Raw genomic sequence first — 15,033 nt, 5'->3', positions numbered from 1 at the left:
AGTTGTGGTTTGAGGAGAGCGATTTAGCAGCAGCAGGGGATGAGATGAAAAGATGCCTGATCATGATCCCAGTGTCCTCCATGGCTTGAAGAGCAAGGTTGATTGTGTTTTACAAGTTTCATAGAAGTTCCGACTTGCTACAAATCCTTGCACATGCTGCTATAAAATTATGAATAGTAATCCATGTTCATTGTCATTTCTATAGATAAGCCATGTTGTTGCCTCCCCCACCTGTCACCAACCACATCAATGATCTGAACCGTTAACAATTTATCTCTATTTATTACCATCTACCAATATATCACAAGCCTTTAACATGCATGACCTAAAGTACTAATAATTTATTTACTTATGTTCACTATTCTTATGCTTGCCTATAAAACAATAAAAATAAAAACAAGAACCCATAGTTCAATATTTCAGTCTCTACCAATGAAGCTCCAAAGGCTAACACTCATCATCTTTCTCTGCTTCTCATGTTTCCAAATGACAATGTCCAAAAGTCAATACTACTATACATCCATTTTTAGCTTTGGTGACTCATTAGCCGATACCGGTAACATGCTCCTCTCCGGCGCTCTCCCTTTTCCATCTATAAGTAATCTTCCTTATGGCATGACATACTTTCATCATCCTACTGGCCGATGTTCAGATGGTCGTTTGATCGCAGATTTCATAGGTATCACTTTCAGAGCCGAAATACCTTTAATATGGTATCAGAGCTAATATAATTGTGGTTGTTCTTTCCGTTAATTATGTAGCTGCGACAATGGGCCTGCCATTTCTTCCACCATATCTAGAAAATGGCAGGAGTTTCAAGCAAGGTGCCAATTTTGCATTCTCTGGAGCCACAGCACTGGAACCAGAGTTCTTTCGAAATAAAGGTCTTGGCCCTATATTATGGACAAATATTTCATTGAGTGCACAACTTAAATGGTTTGAAGAATTGAAGCCTTCTCTTTGTGGCTCCATAAAAGGTTCGGAGAAATTAATAGTTTTTCTCTCTTTGATCATGAGTTTAAGTGTACTTGAATTCAATGGTAATTATATAGTAATTTGGTACAGAATGCAGTGAGTATTTCAGTAAATCTCTATTTCTTGTTGGAGAGATTGGAGGCAATGACTACAATTATGCTTTCTTTCTTGGCAAGAGCATGACTGAAGTGAAATCTTACGTACCTAAAGTCATCAAAGCTATAATTGCATCAGCCGAAGTAAGCAATAGACTTAGTAGTCCTAATAGTTTGATATTATTTTAAGATAATTAACTGATTTGAAAATATTTATTGACAAAATTTTCAGACACCGATTAACCAAGGTGCGGTTCACTTGGTGGTTCCAGGGAACCTCCCGATTGGATGCTCTGCCGCGTACCTAACATTGTATTACACCCCGAATAAAGCTGCCTACAACAACAGAAATGGATGCCTCAAATCATTCAACAGCTTCGCAAAGTATCATAACTCAATGCTCCAACAATCGTTAGAGACACTTAGGCACAAGTACCCTCAAGCAAGAATCATGTATGCTGATTCCTATGGTGCTGCAATCCCATTTGCACATTCTCCTCAGCACTATGGTAAGTTTTGCCAATGTATATATATATATATATATATTTGGGTATTCAAATAAACTGATAATTTTTCCTTTGGTGATGAAGGATTCAGTAAAGGGGCATTATTGACATGTTGTGGCGGTGGTGGGCTGTACAACTTCAATATATCAGCAAGGTGTGGACATCCAGGATCAAGTGCTTGTGATGATCCATCTTCATATGTGAACTGGGATGGTATACACTTGACTGAAGCTGTATATGGCCACATTTCTGCTGCTTTGCTGAATGGTACTCACAGTGAGCCATCAATATTGGGTTTTAATTTTAATTAGTTTGGATAGGTTTCTTGTTTCTTTTTTGTTTGTTTGTTTGTTTGGTGATTAAATATGAAAGAATTAATTAATGGGCGTTGATTATGGAAGAGGGAAAAGCACAGGTTTGCTGTTTAATAAGTGATGTTTTGTTGTAACATGTCACCTGCCGATAGCCATATTGAATAAGGAGTGTTGCAAAATTTTCTTTTCCTTTCCTTTTTTTTTTTATTTGTGTTACTGTTGGTTTTGTCTTTTGGCAATCATGAAGAATGAAACGAAGAGATAGAGTGTCAAAGAGCCTCAATGTTTGCATATGCTCATGTAGTTTATTTTATTTTATTTTATTATGCTCATCAGGTGCTTGCATACCAAATTTTAAAAACTTTTGGAGTGAAAATTCAAATTGCTTATGCTTCGGTAAATTCTCAATTTCATCATAAACTGGATGAAAAATCTTGCAACTTCTCTGCACTTTCTCACCAATCCCATTTTATATTTTCATTATTACATCCATTTTAATTGAAATCATGCCATTAAGAGTGTTGTATAATCTCTCTGTATGCTTTGGATTGTATATAGTAACTGCTAGTTCCGTTCGGGTTCATGGATTATCAAATTCTATATGTTACTAAACACACAATGAAAAGCAAGATCAGCAAGACACAAAGTTTGTAATGTAGTTTGGCACAATTGCTTATGCTTGCAGGGCTAAGACCGGAGGATCAAATCCACTAGATGAGACAACACAAGAGTACAACAGCCTTACAAGGTGCAAAGGAACACTCTTCACTCATTGACGATCGACACATGACCTTATCCCTGAAGGCTCGTCTTAACCAATCTCCTGTTACTCTCAATCTCTTCCTAAAGCGATAGTCCTTCACCAAGATCACGATCTCAATTTACATTAAGCTAGTTCTCAAGATTGAAATATGCTATCACCTTTCCCTTAGGCCTTTCACTCACATCCTAAATTCTTGAGATGAATCATATACAGATACTCACACGAACTGCTTCTTGAAACCTTCCTCTTCTGTCTTAATTCTCTGTAATTTCTAATTCTAGTGTTATAATATTGTGTTGTAACATGTCACAACTTGATTAAATACACTTGTTGAACTAGTTGAGCTCTAACTCCATGTTGCAACTTGATCTCGTGACACCATTAGCCCGTCTGGTTGAGTCCGAGTGTAACATGGTCGAATCACTCATACATTGATCTAAACCAAACATGTAACTAATTAATTGTACTCACTAATGCCCATCAGCAAGAACCCAAACTAGGTCTTCACACATAGTCCCAAACATGGCATTGTCAATACTACCGAAATAGCTTTCATTCAATATAATCTTCAAGTGAAATGTTCAACTATTCAAACATGATCTTCAATTAGTCTTCAAGCAACTACATATAGTCTTCAATAAATCATTAATGAATTTGAATATTTAACTTGATTTGGCATTTGTCTTATTGATAAGTGCTTGACTATACATACTTTTATATAAATAATTTAGTGAACTTTGCTTGTTCTCTTAACTAATTTGATTTTTTATGGTACTTAATTAGTTGATTTCTACTTTGTGTTTACGATAGAAAGTACACATTTGGAACAAAAGGAGTGGATTTGGAGTAATTTGTAGTTATATAAATTTGATTAAGTACTTACGCTTCAAGAGGTAACATAGACATCAACACGCCATGGTATTGCAACACTATAATAAATCAATATAGAAGTTCCAGAAAGATCCACGGGCATCATCGTGGTCATGTTTGATGAGGACATCAAACCCATGGCTACTACACCACTTGCGGATGGTAATACATAATCTAATATGGAAGAGAAATGATAGGGACGAAATCGTAAGTGACCTAGGACTCAAGTATACATGCCAATCAAGTAATAAAGTGTGTTGATAAGTAGGGTATTTGTCCACATGGAAAATAGATACTACTAGTACTAATTCTAATCCGAGAATTAGCCTACCCCAAATAGTGTGATGTTTAAACAAACTAAAAAGAAACAAAAATCAAAGTGCTAAAGAAAATGCGGCTAAACAAGCAAAGGAATGGTGTTCGAGCATAGATTCTTTCTAGGGTTTGTTAGGTCTAAGACAATGGTTGTATAAGTCTAGCAATTCAAATTCAACCAAGAGAGTTCCTAAATTATACTACCCCTTTCTCTGTGTGAGTAGTAACTGGTCCTATACTGTGTTGATGCAAACAACCCTATGACCGCAGTGCACTTTATAAACTCTTAATAAGAATAGACAAGCATTCAAAATATAGAAAATTCTTCTCTTGAAGAAATTGGCCCCAACTCTATAAAAAGCAGAATCAAGATCTATCTTTGAAATTACTCCATAGGATTGCAATTTGGCTGAGGCTTACTGCCTTAAGGTGCCCATAAGGTGTTCTATCTAGCTTGTTCTCCAACTGTTGATGTCAAGAGAGCTCCATTTTCTTCGGTTTGCATCTAAATTGCTTCTTGTGGCTCTCTCTCCTCCTTAAGCACTGCCTAACACCTGAGAAGATGATTTCTACCATGTTTAGCATCATCTTTCAAAAGAATACTCTAATACAAGTTGAATAAGTATACAAAACAATATTAATTGATGCACAAATATATGCTTATCAAATTCCCCCACACTTAAGTTTTTGTTTGTCCTCAAGAAAAAAGATACTCCAGGTAATAAAAAATTACAGAGTTCCAAAATTAGTCGGAAAAGTTTCAATGCATTAATGCTAAAAATTATCAAGTTCCAAAAATAGTTAAACTCTATTTAAGATTGTTGAGTGTGTGTAAGTGTGTGTGTATTACAACTCTTTACTTCGCTTCTTTCGACTTACAAGACCTTAATAGCAAAAATTCACACTTAATTTTTTTTTGTTTTCCTTTCTTTAAGGTGGTAGCTTCACACAACTTCTAAGGTAGTCTTTTCTCTCGGAAATGGTGATTGGGACACCAGTGTACGTACCAATCACGTAATAATAGTGTGTGTAAAGCAAGATGTTGGTCTATAGAGAAGAATGAGAGTACTAATAATAACCCTAATTCTGAAAATTAGCCTAATTGATTGAATGATGTGTGCGTGTGAACAAAAGAGAATAAAGAAAAAAATACGGAAATAAAAGAGGAGAGAAATCAGAGGAAAGAATGATGTCTGGGCATAGCATCCCTCTAGGGTTTGATAAAGTGCAGGACAAAGGTTGTTTATGTATGTAATCCTACTATAGTAGAGAGGTTTCTAGAATTATACTCAACCCCTCGGTAGTGGGTGAAGAGTAATTAAATCAGTGTAGAGCTGATACAGTCATCCACTCAATCACATTAACACTCTATGAAACCTCACTACGGGCTAATGAGAATCTCTTAAGCAGGTAATCCTTATGGTGAGGAAAGATTACCAATAATCCGAATAAAGAGTAGAGATGTGATTTTCCCTAAAATCTACTCCACATGATTGTCAAGTGCACAGAGAGACTCATTAACTCACTAGGGAGAATTGAGAGAGACAGAGCCTCCAAAGTACCCTATGTCTAGGCTTATTCACAATTCCCTCTAATCACGACATGTCTATGTTAGGTGAGAATTTCTTCTCACCACAAAGCACATCGGGTTTGACAACTAGGGCTTTCTCCACAATAGCAACCAAGCATTCAAACAATCAATTAGACTCAAATAGAATAGATTGCAATAAAGAAAGCAAGTAAATTACATGAATCCAACAACCAATGTTAAAGAGTATATCTGATAAGTGCTATAAAGTTCATATTTTCTATATCATTTACACTGCATTCGCCATGGAATTTGACATGTTTAGCACCTAATTAGTATGAAATTTCATTCTTTTGTTCACCACAGCCTTTATTTCTGTTTTAGGAAAAAAGAAGTGAATTCGGGGCATTTTGAAGGAAAATAGACCAAACTGTTGATTAAGAGCTTCACCATGGCTCACAACAGCCGTGGTGACATCTTATCACGGTTGTTGTCCACACTTAACACTGCTGTTATCAAACCGTGGCAGTGTGGAATCACTGGGAGCAACATAGAAGCCACAATGACCATTGTGAACCCATCACAACCGTGATCCACCACACAACTCCTGTGGAAACCGTACTTAGAAGTGACTTAGTGTCCAAGTAATAGCTTACTCACCATGGTAATCACAACGCTCATGGTGAGGCCGTGGCGGACTCGATCCTATATAAACCCTAGGGTTTTCTGATCAAAAGAGGGATTCTTTTGCCGAATTTGGGAGAGACCACTAAATTTCTAGAGACCTGTGTGGCTAAAGACAATTTCCATCAAGATTTTAGTAGATTTCGGTGAGTTTTTCAAGGGCGATTCAACGTGCATCAATAGTGGAGTGCGCGTGAAGAGATTTGGCGTTCTTTTGATGATCTTTGATCTACTCAACCTCAACCATCAGAGACCATATTAGAGGGAGCTAGTGTATGAATTATTTTGATTTATTTCCTTTGGATGATTGATATTCATTGATCTATACTTGTATATCCATTAGAGGACCCCAATTCGATGGGAATTTCATGTAAATTCATCTTGATTGTTACTTGTGATTCTTTATTGGTAATTCTATATTCTTTATAGTCTTTTGTGAATCATTGCATGCTTGCTTTATGATAGTTTGATGATGTAGATGAGGAAGATATGCTCCCACATTAGAAGACCTATGCTTTGCTAGATCCATGCATGCACTTAGAAGTTAGGTTTTTCTAGATCTTTGGATTTGGGTTTGATTAGATTTCTGAGTTAGGATTTGATTAGCCTTTCTAGTAGAGTTCTTGAACTTAAGGTAGGTATAGGAGGCTGTGGTGGAAAAGATACCATCTTAAGTTCCTAGTGTTTAGATTTGGTTGCTAAGAGATTGGGACTAGTAGGCTCTTGAATTCCCAATATCCAATACTAGATTGAATTGGCACAGCTTAACGCTGTTTCACAAGTAATCATTAAGGTAATCTTCATATGATCTCCCAAACACCTTCTAATTGCACTTACTGAACCTCCATTGTATTGTTTAGTAAATTGTAGAAGTAGGATAAAGAAACAATGTAAACATTTAGGCTATTGATTATGTGAAATGGAAGTAATAGAAGCCTCACGCTGTTCCTGGGAAAATTCGACCCTCGTGCTTACCTATGAGGTATTACTTGATGACCCATACACTTGCGACATTCACGGGCCCATTTTGACATTATTTGCATATTCACATACTTATTTTCACACAACTTAGATGTCCGTCGAGTTTTTGGCGTCGTTGCCGGGGAGTGCCAAGTAATGAGATTCTACGAAAACCTGTAGGTTAGTGTTTTAGCCATTTATTCTTTTATTCTTTATTCATATTTACTTTCTTTCATTATTCGTTAACTCATTTATTCCTTGCTTTGTGAGGACCTTTCAATGTCGTACAAGGGTTATGACAACTACTATAGAGACCTTCCGCAATCGTATGTATGACCAACATATCAAGAGAGACCTTATGGTTCTTATAGCCATGATGAGAAAAACCGTAAATTAGTGGAAATTTGGTCAAGTATGGGGCAAAACACTGAAAGATACAGCTATATTCCACCGCAAGAGTCATTCTACAATTATCACCCAAGTTTTCAATGTGAGCAATCTCAAAGAAATAACTTTAGCACCAGAAGATATTGGCAAGATATATGCAACATAATGATGCCACACTTGAAGCCTTTGGTGCCACACTCACTCGTATCGAAGCGTCTCTTCTTAACTTGGAAAGCCAAGTAAGAGTACTCTTTAAGGTAAATGCTGACGAACATTGGAGTTATGAGGTTGAAATAGAAATCCCATTTGGGGATAACAATAAAGAAGAAGAGAGCAATAAGGAAATTGAGGTAGAGGAACATAATTGTGTAGAGAAGGGCAATGGGGTAGAAGTAGAAGAATCAATGACATATGAATAAAAATTCTACTCCAAAGTTGATCAGGACATAGAAAGCAGAAGGGAAGTATCCAAGACAATTGAAGAAGCAAGGAGGATGCTCATACCATGCAAGGATCTGCCAAAACCGGGATTACACAATTCCCAACCCAAACTGTTCCCATGGAGGCCTAAAGGTAACTTGTTTGAAGCCTATATTCGATTCTATTCTAAGTATTTTGTGATTATTGTATAGATTAACAGGGTTTAGAACAATAGAAGTGGATTTGGAAGAAAAAACAGCAAAGAAGAAGTGTTTTTCTAAGTACTCAGGCTAAGCATGACCTAAGCACGAAGGTGCTCTTTAACTGTGCTTATTGTTGGTTTCAGAAGGATTGAGCAACATTGAAAGCATAGGTGTGTTCTAGCTTAAGCATGGTTTCTCTACCCACACTACAAGAAAGTTGGGCTATAGCGGCAAATTTTAGCGGCGGATTTTATATGAGCCGCTAAATTTATAGATATAAAAATATTTTTTACATATACACCCTCTACTAAACTTGTAATTAAGCATGTACCCTCATTCATTGTTTCATGACTATTTTTAAGTTTAATTAACTATGTACTATTAATAATATTTATTTAAGATTTTATATAAATTTTTAAATAAATTTTTAAATAAATATATATTTTTAAAATATTTTTTCAATAGAATTAAAAAATAGATATATCTATCCTTTTATTTTTTTAATAGAATTAAATATTTTTTAAAATAAATATATATTTATTAATAAATAAATACATATTTATTTGTAATAGAATTAAAAAAATATATATATTTTTAGATATATTTTTAAATATATTTAATTAAAAAAATCAATTAATAACCGTTGTAAAATATTTATAACGTACAAGGGTAGAGGAGAGAGATTCATATGTATTTATAACGTACAAGGCTAGAGTAGAGAGATTCATATATATATATATGGTATTGATATATAATATATATTTTTAGATATATATTTTAAATATATTTAATAAAAAAATCAATTAATGACCGTTTGGGTTTGGAACGAAACTTAAAAGATGTTATTAAATTTATAAAAATCTCATCCCCAGCTTCATTTCAAGTCCGACTCTTTTTTACACTCCTTTTCGCTCGCTCGATTCTCCATCGTGCCTCCACTGATCCACTCCCAGCTTTCAATAATCCCTTCTCACGCTGCCAATTCGCATTCCGCTTCTCGGATTTGTTCGCTTTTCGTGACGATTCTTGGAGAAACGAGCTCCATGTTGTCGGATCTCGCCGTTGTTGATAGGATTCCAAACCCTCTCATTCCTTTCAATCTCAAGCACTAAAGGTACTCTTGAATCCCTTCTTGTTTTGGTTTCCTCCTCTTGATCGGCATTGCATTTCATATTCCTCAGTCAGCTCTTGCGATCTGGTTCTAGGGTTAGCGTTTGTGTTTGATCTATGATCGATATCGCACTTGAGGTTTCTCTTGGCATGGAAATGGAGAGGGTTGTCGCGGAGCCAAATGCAGGCAGAGGTGCTTATCATTGAACGGTAGCATAGACCATTGCCTTTGCCTTCTGCTTGAATTGTGAGTTCTACATCCCCACTGGCTGACATTTTTCTTGTGTTTACTGCTTGCTTGTTAGCTCTTCCTTAGTTTTTCCTATTTCTTTTCAAATTTTATCAGCTGAAAATGTTTTGCTATTTATTTATGGTTTGATGTCACAAAATTATATAAATATGTTTGCTCCTTAAATTTTTTTTTGTGCATGTTGCCATTCCATGCTTATTTATTACTGAAATGCCAATAAATTCGGTTGTTGAATGCTTCTGATTTCTTCTGGTACGCAATGCTATATTTAATTATGTTGAATGTGAATGTCAGATAGTTTATAAGTGTGAATTGTTGAAGGAGTATGTTTCTCATAGTTAAAGGCATGTGAGTTTTTTTTAAGTGTTAAATTCATTTTTATATTTTCTCTCTTGTTCTAATCATTAAATTTTAGCCCTTGTAACTTTCATATTTTGTTAATTGCTCACTGTTAAATTCCAAGCATATGTAATCCGAAAGGTCCTGATGCATTTTTTGAGATGCTTATTAATATAAAGAAGATACAACAACTAAATTTGCTAAAAGCTTAAGCTTAACTTGAGATATTGGAAAGCTAAACTAGTGAACTAAAGGCAAACATCTTCCTGCCTGCCTGGAGGAATTCTCATTAGAAAATGTGTCCAAAAGAAGCTGCTTGGATCAAAATTCATGAAAATAGTGGGCAGCACATATGTTTCAATTTTTGGAAGATTTCAGGTAATTGAATAAGGATATGGACAAAGATTGAGAAGGTGAGTATATAAAAAGCTCTTTCGCCTTATGAATTTTCAGAGGAGAAAAGCAGTGTGGTGAAAGATAATAAAATTTTGCAATTGAGAACAAAAGGCTTCCATATATGGTGTCCAAAATAATTTTTAATTTACATGTATCATCCTTAAGTAAATGTTTCATAAACTTACTTGGTAGTGCTTTTGAAGCCACAGATTGTGCTCTGATGATCTTTTTTCACTATTAAGTTCAATGAGTTTTTATGAAGGTTGAGAATAGGAAAGAATATGTTGCTCTAGATTATGGATTCCTTGTAACGCAATACAGCAGTGGCATATTGTTGGTTGATTGTTCTCCTGTGATACTTAGCGTGTCTCTTTCTTGTAAATTTTAATCGCATGCCTATTGCAAATTAATCCTGATATCACAATTGTACCATCATCTTTAAATAGTTGAAGTTAATAAATTGCCATTTCACATTGATTATGACCTAAGATATATTTGTGTAGGTGATCTATGCTAGAAGCTTGCTGTTCTGTATATGTGTTTATTAATTTTGTGTTCTATGATCTCATTCTGCAATCTTGTGATATAGAAGCTGAGTTTGTTGATGCTAACTATCCCAATTTCATAGATTTATATTCCTTCAAATCCTCGAGGTGCAGAACGACTACCACCAGATATAGTTGTTTCAAAATCAGATTTTTACCTTCACAGATTGTGGGGTGTTCCTAGTGAGAGGTATATAGCTGCTTCTTTTAATCTTTCCTGCGTATGTGATTAAATTATATTTCTCACTTGGACCTATTGTGTTTTGCATAAGACTGCTATACTTTCTATTGTTGTTTGGGCAAATTCATATCTTCTTGCCAGTCCCATGTTAATAGAGCCTATGCCATTTTATATTTTAAATACACAAGGATGTATTATTGGGATTTAATTTAATAAAGCAAACATTTATCTATTTGCTTGTGAAAATGACTGGAAATTGCTGCAGAGTTTTTCTATTGTGATGGATTGTGGTGAATGAAATAGCAGATTATGTCTTCTTTTCAGCCGATCAAATAGCAGAACATTTGATCATATATCTTAATTACACAGTAGCTTCATAAAATTAAGGATATGATTCTCATGAGAACAGTGAACTCAAATGCAGATTTACAGATTTACATGTGTAAAAGTCATAGTCATTAAGTATTTTAACCAAAAAAATAGAAAAAGAAAGTACCTTGTAGATGGCATCCCAGGGGAAGCAAGAAAGAAAGTCCAAAACAAATCCAGACTTCTCATAGCTGAACATATGAAATGCTAATAGTTGATTGATCAGGTGTTTGATCCTTCAAATATACATTTTAATTATGTCTTCTTTTAAGGGGTAGTAAAATATAGCTTATCTGTGTCTTGAATATATTTCACATTTAGAAACTAAGGCAATATAGTATTGGAAGAAAATCTCTATAAAAATTGCCAACTTCTTTATGTATGCCTCTAACTTTCTATTTACTTTTAGGTTAATATTTTTCACAATGTTATTTTTAAAGACTATCTAGTGCCATTTTATCCTAACAGGTTTTGTGTAAACTTCATCTTTTTTATTCATTTTTTTTTAAATCACAGATATGCTGCAAAGGTTTGTTTCAAGCATCAGTTTATTATTTAAAAAATAAATATTTTGAAAATCATGAACTAAACTAAATTAATGAAAATCTATGAAAGGTGAAAGGCCTACGAGAAAGTTAGGAATTTTTCAAAGACTTTCTGGTAGTAAACTTTATCTAAATATTTTATAGTTTCTATCATTCTCTTGTTAGATGTTCCACCATCCTTAAATAAAAAGCAATTTTTTTATCAACCATGATTGACGCTTTAGCTATACCAAAATATTCATTTTTTTTTGTCCAACTTAAAACTCCTAAATGAATAAAAATCTCAATCGTGATCCAACCAGAGGTTAGTAGCAGATCTTTGGAAACCCGATATAGTTTGAAAGATCAAATTTGGCAAAAAGTGAAGTGTAGAAATCAACTTCAATATTTCTGAGTCAACCTATTAGAAGATTATCTAAATTAAATTTCACTTGTAGATGTAAAGATTGAAGATTATGATTGTTGAAAACAAATGACAGTAAATTAGATATCAAAATTACATAAAAATCAGGGGTGAAAAGTGTCCTTACCTAAACCATACCAGAGTATTAAATGACCTGGGAAAAATTCAAATATGTATTCCGATTGATTGCATATAAATTAGGACTTAATGTCAGAAACTACTGCCATTCTTCAAGAGAACTGAATCTCAAAATGCACATTATTGAATTGTCAAATATGGATGTTCTACTGCCCATTCAATATAATTTCTGTCTCATTGGTTGATTGTATACCTTTTGAACGTGTTGAATCTCAATGTAATGCCCTCATAGCTTGTTTATCATGCTCTTGAGATCGTGCCTATGTATTTGTTCAGGTCTTGGCTCGTGATAGGCTATTGGGCTCATATAAGGTACCATTTCTTTTATACAAACAAAAATTCATGTCTAATCATATGTTATTCTAACAAGGATAAACTTTGAAAAACAATGACTTGTACAATTCTAACGACATTATATGAGATCGTCTAGTACCATTGAGATAAGTTCATTTAAATATCAAAGGTGGTAAATTAAAATTTAAATGCCACAATCCAACCTGTTTTGGAAGAATGGACAGGGTGATCGAACTATGATATAATAAATAATTTGTTTTGCTTTCATGGTTTGCAACATGCCTTATATGTCAATTGGTGAAATAGCATGTTGTTTGCTACCAGCATGCAATTCAAATTCTGATGGTGGTATGACCTCCTCACAGCAATTATTTTTTGTTTGATTTTTGTTTGTTTATTTGCTGCTTTATTGATTATTTGATTTTGCTTATTGGTCACAACTTTATCATTAATTGAGTCTTTAAAATCATTTTAAAGTAATAATATGACAACATGACATTTTTTAAAATAAAATGATATCAAGTTTCAAAATTTATAGATCATTAACTAAAAGTTTCATTGTTGATAAGATACAATTGTAAATCAACAGACATTATTATTAAGAAGAGGTCAACTGAATTTGCGACATGGAGAAGACATGGATGACGAAGTCAAGGTAATTACAATATTGAATAATAATAAATAAACTTTATTCTTTTTCTTTAGGTGCTTATTTAGTTAATAATACAGTATTGTATGTTGTAGGTTGAGTGCTGAATATGAACAAGGAGTTAGGGAATTCTTGGAATTTACATTTTGTAATACAATGTCAAATCAAATCTTGTGCCCATGTAGAAGATGTGTCAACAGTGTCCTTTTGACAAGAGATGAGGTGTATGAACATCTTATTATTCATGGTATACTGAAATTATATAAAAATTGGTATGAACATGGAGAACAACCACCATCTTCTTCAAATGCAAATATTGAACAACATGATGATTTGCAAAGCCATGTTAATGCGAATGAAGTATTAGAAGATGGGTTTGGTATGTCAGATGATAACATGAGAGATGAGACAACATCACCAGCTCCATCTCCGGGAGATTTGAATAATGAAGCCGGTAAATTTTTTAAACTTCTTGAAGATGCAAACAAAGAGTTATATCCAGGATGTGCTAGATTCACGAAACTCACATTTATTGTCCGGCTATATCACATAAAGTGCTTATCAGGATGGAGTAATAAATCTTTAGATTTGTTGCTTGCACTCTTGAAAGAAGCACTTCCAGAGGGAGAGACATTACCAGAATCTTTTTATGAATTAAAAAAGATTGTTAAGGACCTGGGTCTCGACTATAAGAAAAATAGACGCATGTCCAAATGAGCGTCATGTTGTACTCGAAAAGAAAGCCGCACATGATGAGGATTTGCAAAGTATGTGGAGCCTCTAGGTGGAAGCAAAATGCAAAAGGACTTAAGAAATGAGGGTATCTTCTTCTTCTCAGAAAAGGAGATTCTGAGAAAGTATTACGACATTTTCTTTTAGTCCCAAGATTACAAAGATTGTTCATGTCATCAAAATCAGCCCCACTAATGATATGGCATGATCAAAATCGGGTGAAAGATGGATTCATAAGACATCCTGCAGATTCAACAACATGGAAGGATTTTGATGCTAAGCACATGTTATTTTCTTCAGATCATCAAAATGTAAGGCTTGGTTTATCAACAGATGGTTTTAATCCGTTTGGGACTATGAGTGTTTCATATAGCACTTTCGACGATTATATAGTTTAATCGATACAATTTGCCTCCATGGATGTGCATGAAGCAACCAAATTTTATATTATCATTATTGATTCCTGGTCCACGTGGACCGGAAAGTGACAATGATGTGTACACCGCAGCCTTTGATAGATGAGTTGAAGAATTTAGAATTGGGTAGTTAGTACTTGTGATGCACACACACAACGATCTTTCAGATGAAAGCCGCATTGTTGTGGACCATCAGTGATTTCCCGGGTTATGCTATGTTATCAGGATGGAACACAAAAGGGTGTCTTGCTTGTCCTTACTATAATAAGAACACATGTTCACGGTATTTGAAAAATAGTTGGAAGTTTTGTTACATGGGGCATCATCAATTTCTTGGATCTAATCATGAGTTTAGAGTAGACAAAAAGTCTTTTGATGGAACAGAGGAGTTCAAGATTATGCCAAATCCGCCGTCTCCTACAGAAATTTTACAGCAATTAGAGGGATTTCAAAATGAATTTGTGAAAGGGCACTCTAATTTGGTATCAAAACAAAGGAGGCTAGCACTAAAAGATTCCAAAGATTACTACAACTGGAAGAAGAAACGTATTCTTTTGAACTACCTTATTGAGACATAATTTAGTACGGCATAATTTTGATGTGATCATATTGAGAAAACATATGTGATGCTTTTGCTCGAGACATT

The 15,033-nt window shown here is 34.5% G+C and overlaps 1 protein-coding gene across 1 annotated transcript; it reads left to right on the top strand.

Moving 5' to 3' along the window:
- The first annotated feature begins 428 nt into the window (after positions 1-428).
- On the top strand, positions 429-2,159 carry LOC120280900 (GDSL esterase/lipase At5g45910). Its single transcript, XM_039287871.1, has 5 exons — positions 429-679; positions 762-977; positions 1,066-1,214; positions 1,303-1,579; positions 1,661-2,159. The coding sequence occupies exons 1-5, from the start codon at positions 433-435 to the stop codon at positions 1,885-1,887; spliced, it is 1,116 nt and encodes a 371-aa protein (XP_039143805.1). The 5' UTR covers positions 429-432; the 3' UTR covers positions 1,888-2,159.
- Positions 2,160-15,033: the final 12,874 nt, after the last annotated feature.

Source organism: Dioscorea cayenensis, chromosome 17, assembly GCF_009730915.1.
Source record: "Dioscorea cayenensis subsp. rotundata cultivar TDr96_F1 chromosome 17, TDr96_F1_v2_PseudoChromosome.rev07_lg8_w22 25.fasta, whole genome shotgun sequence".
In the NCBI taxonomy this organism is placed as follows: domain Eukaryota; kingdom Viridiplantae; phylum Streptophyta; class Magnoliopsida; order Dioscoreales; family Dioscoreaceae; genus Dioscorea; species Dioscorea cayenensis.
The sequence above is the reverse complement of the archived record's forward strand: the minus strand, read 5'-3'. Positions and strand labels throughout refer to the sequence as shown.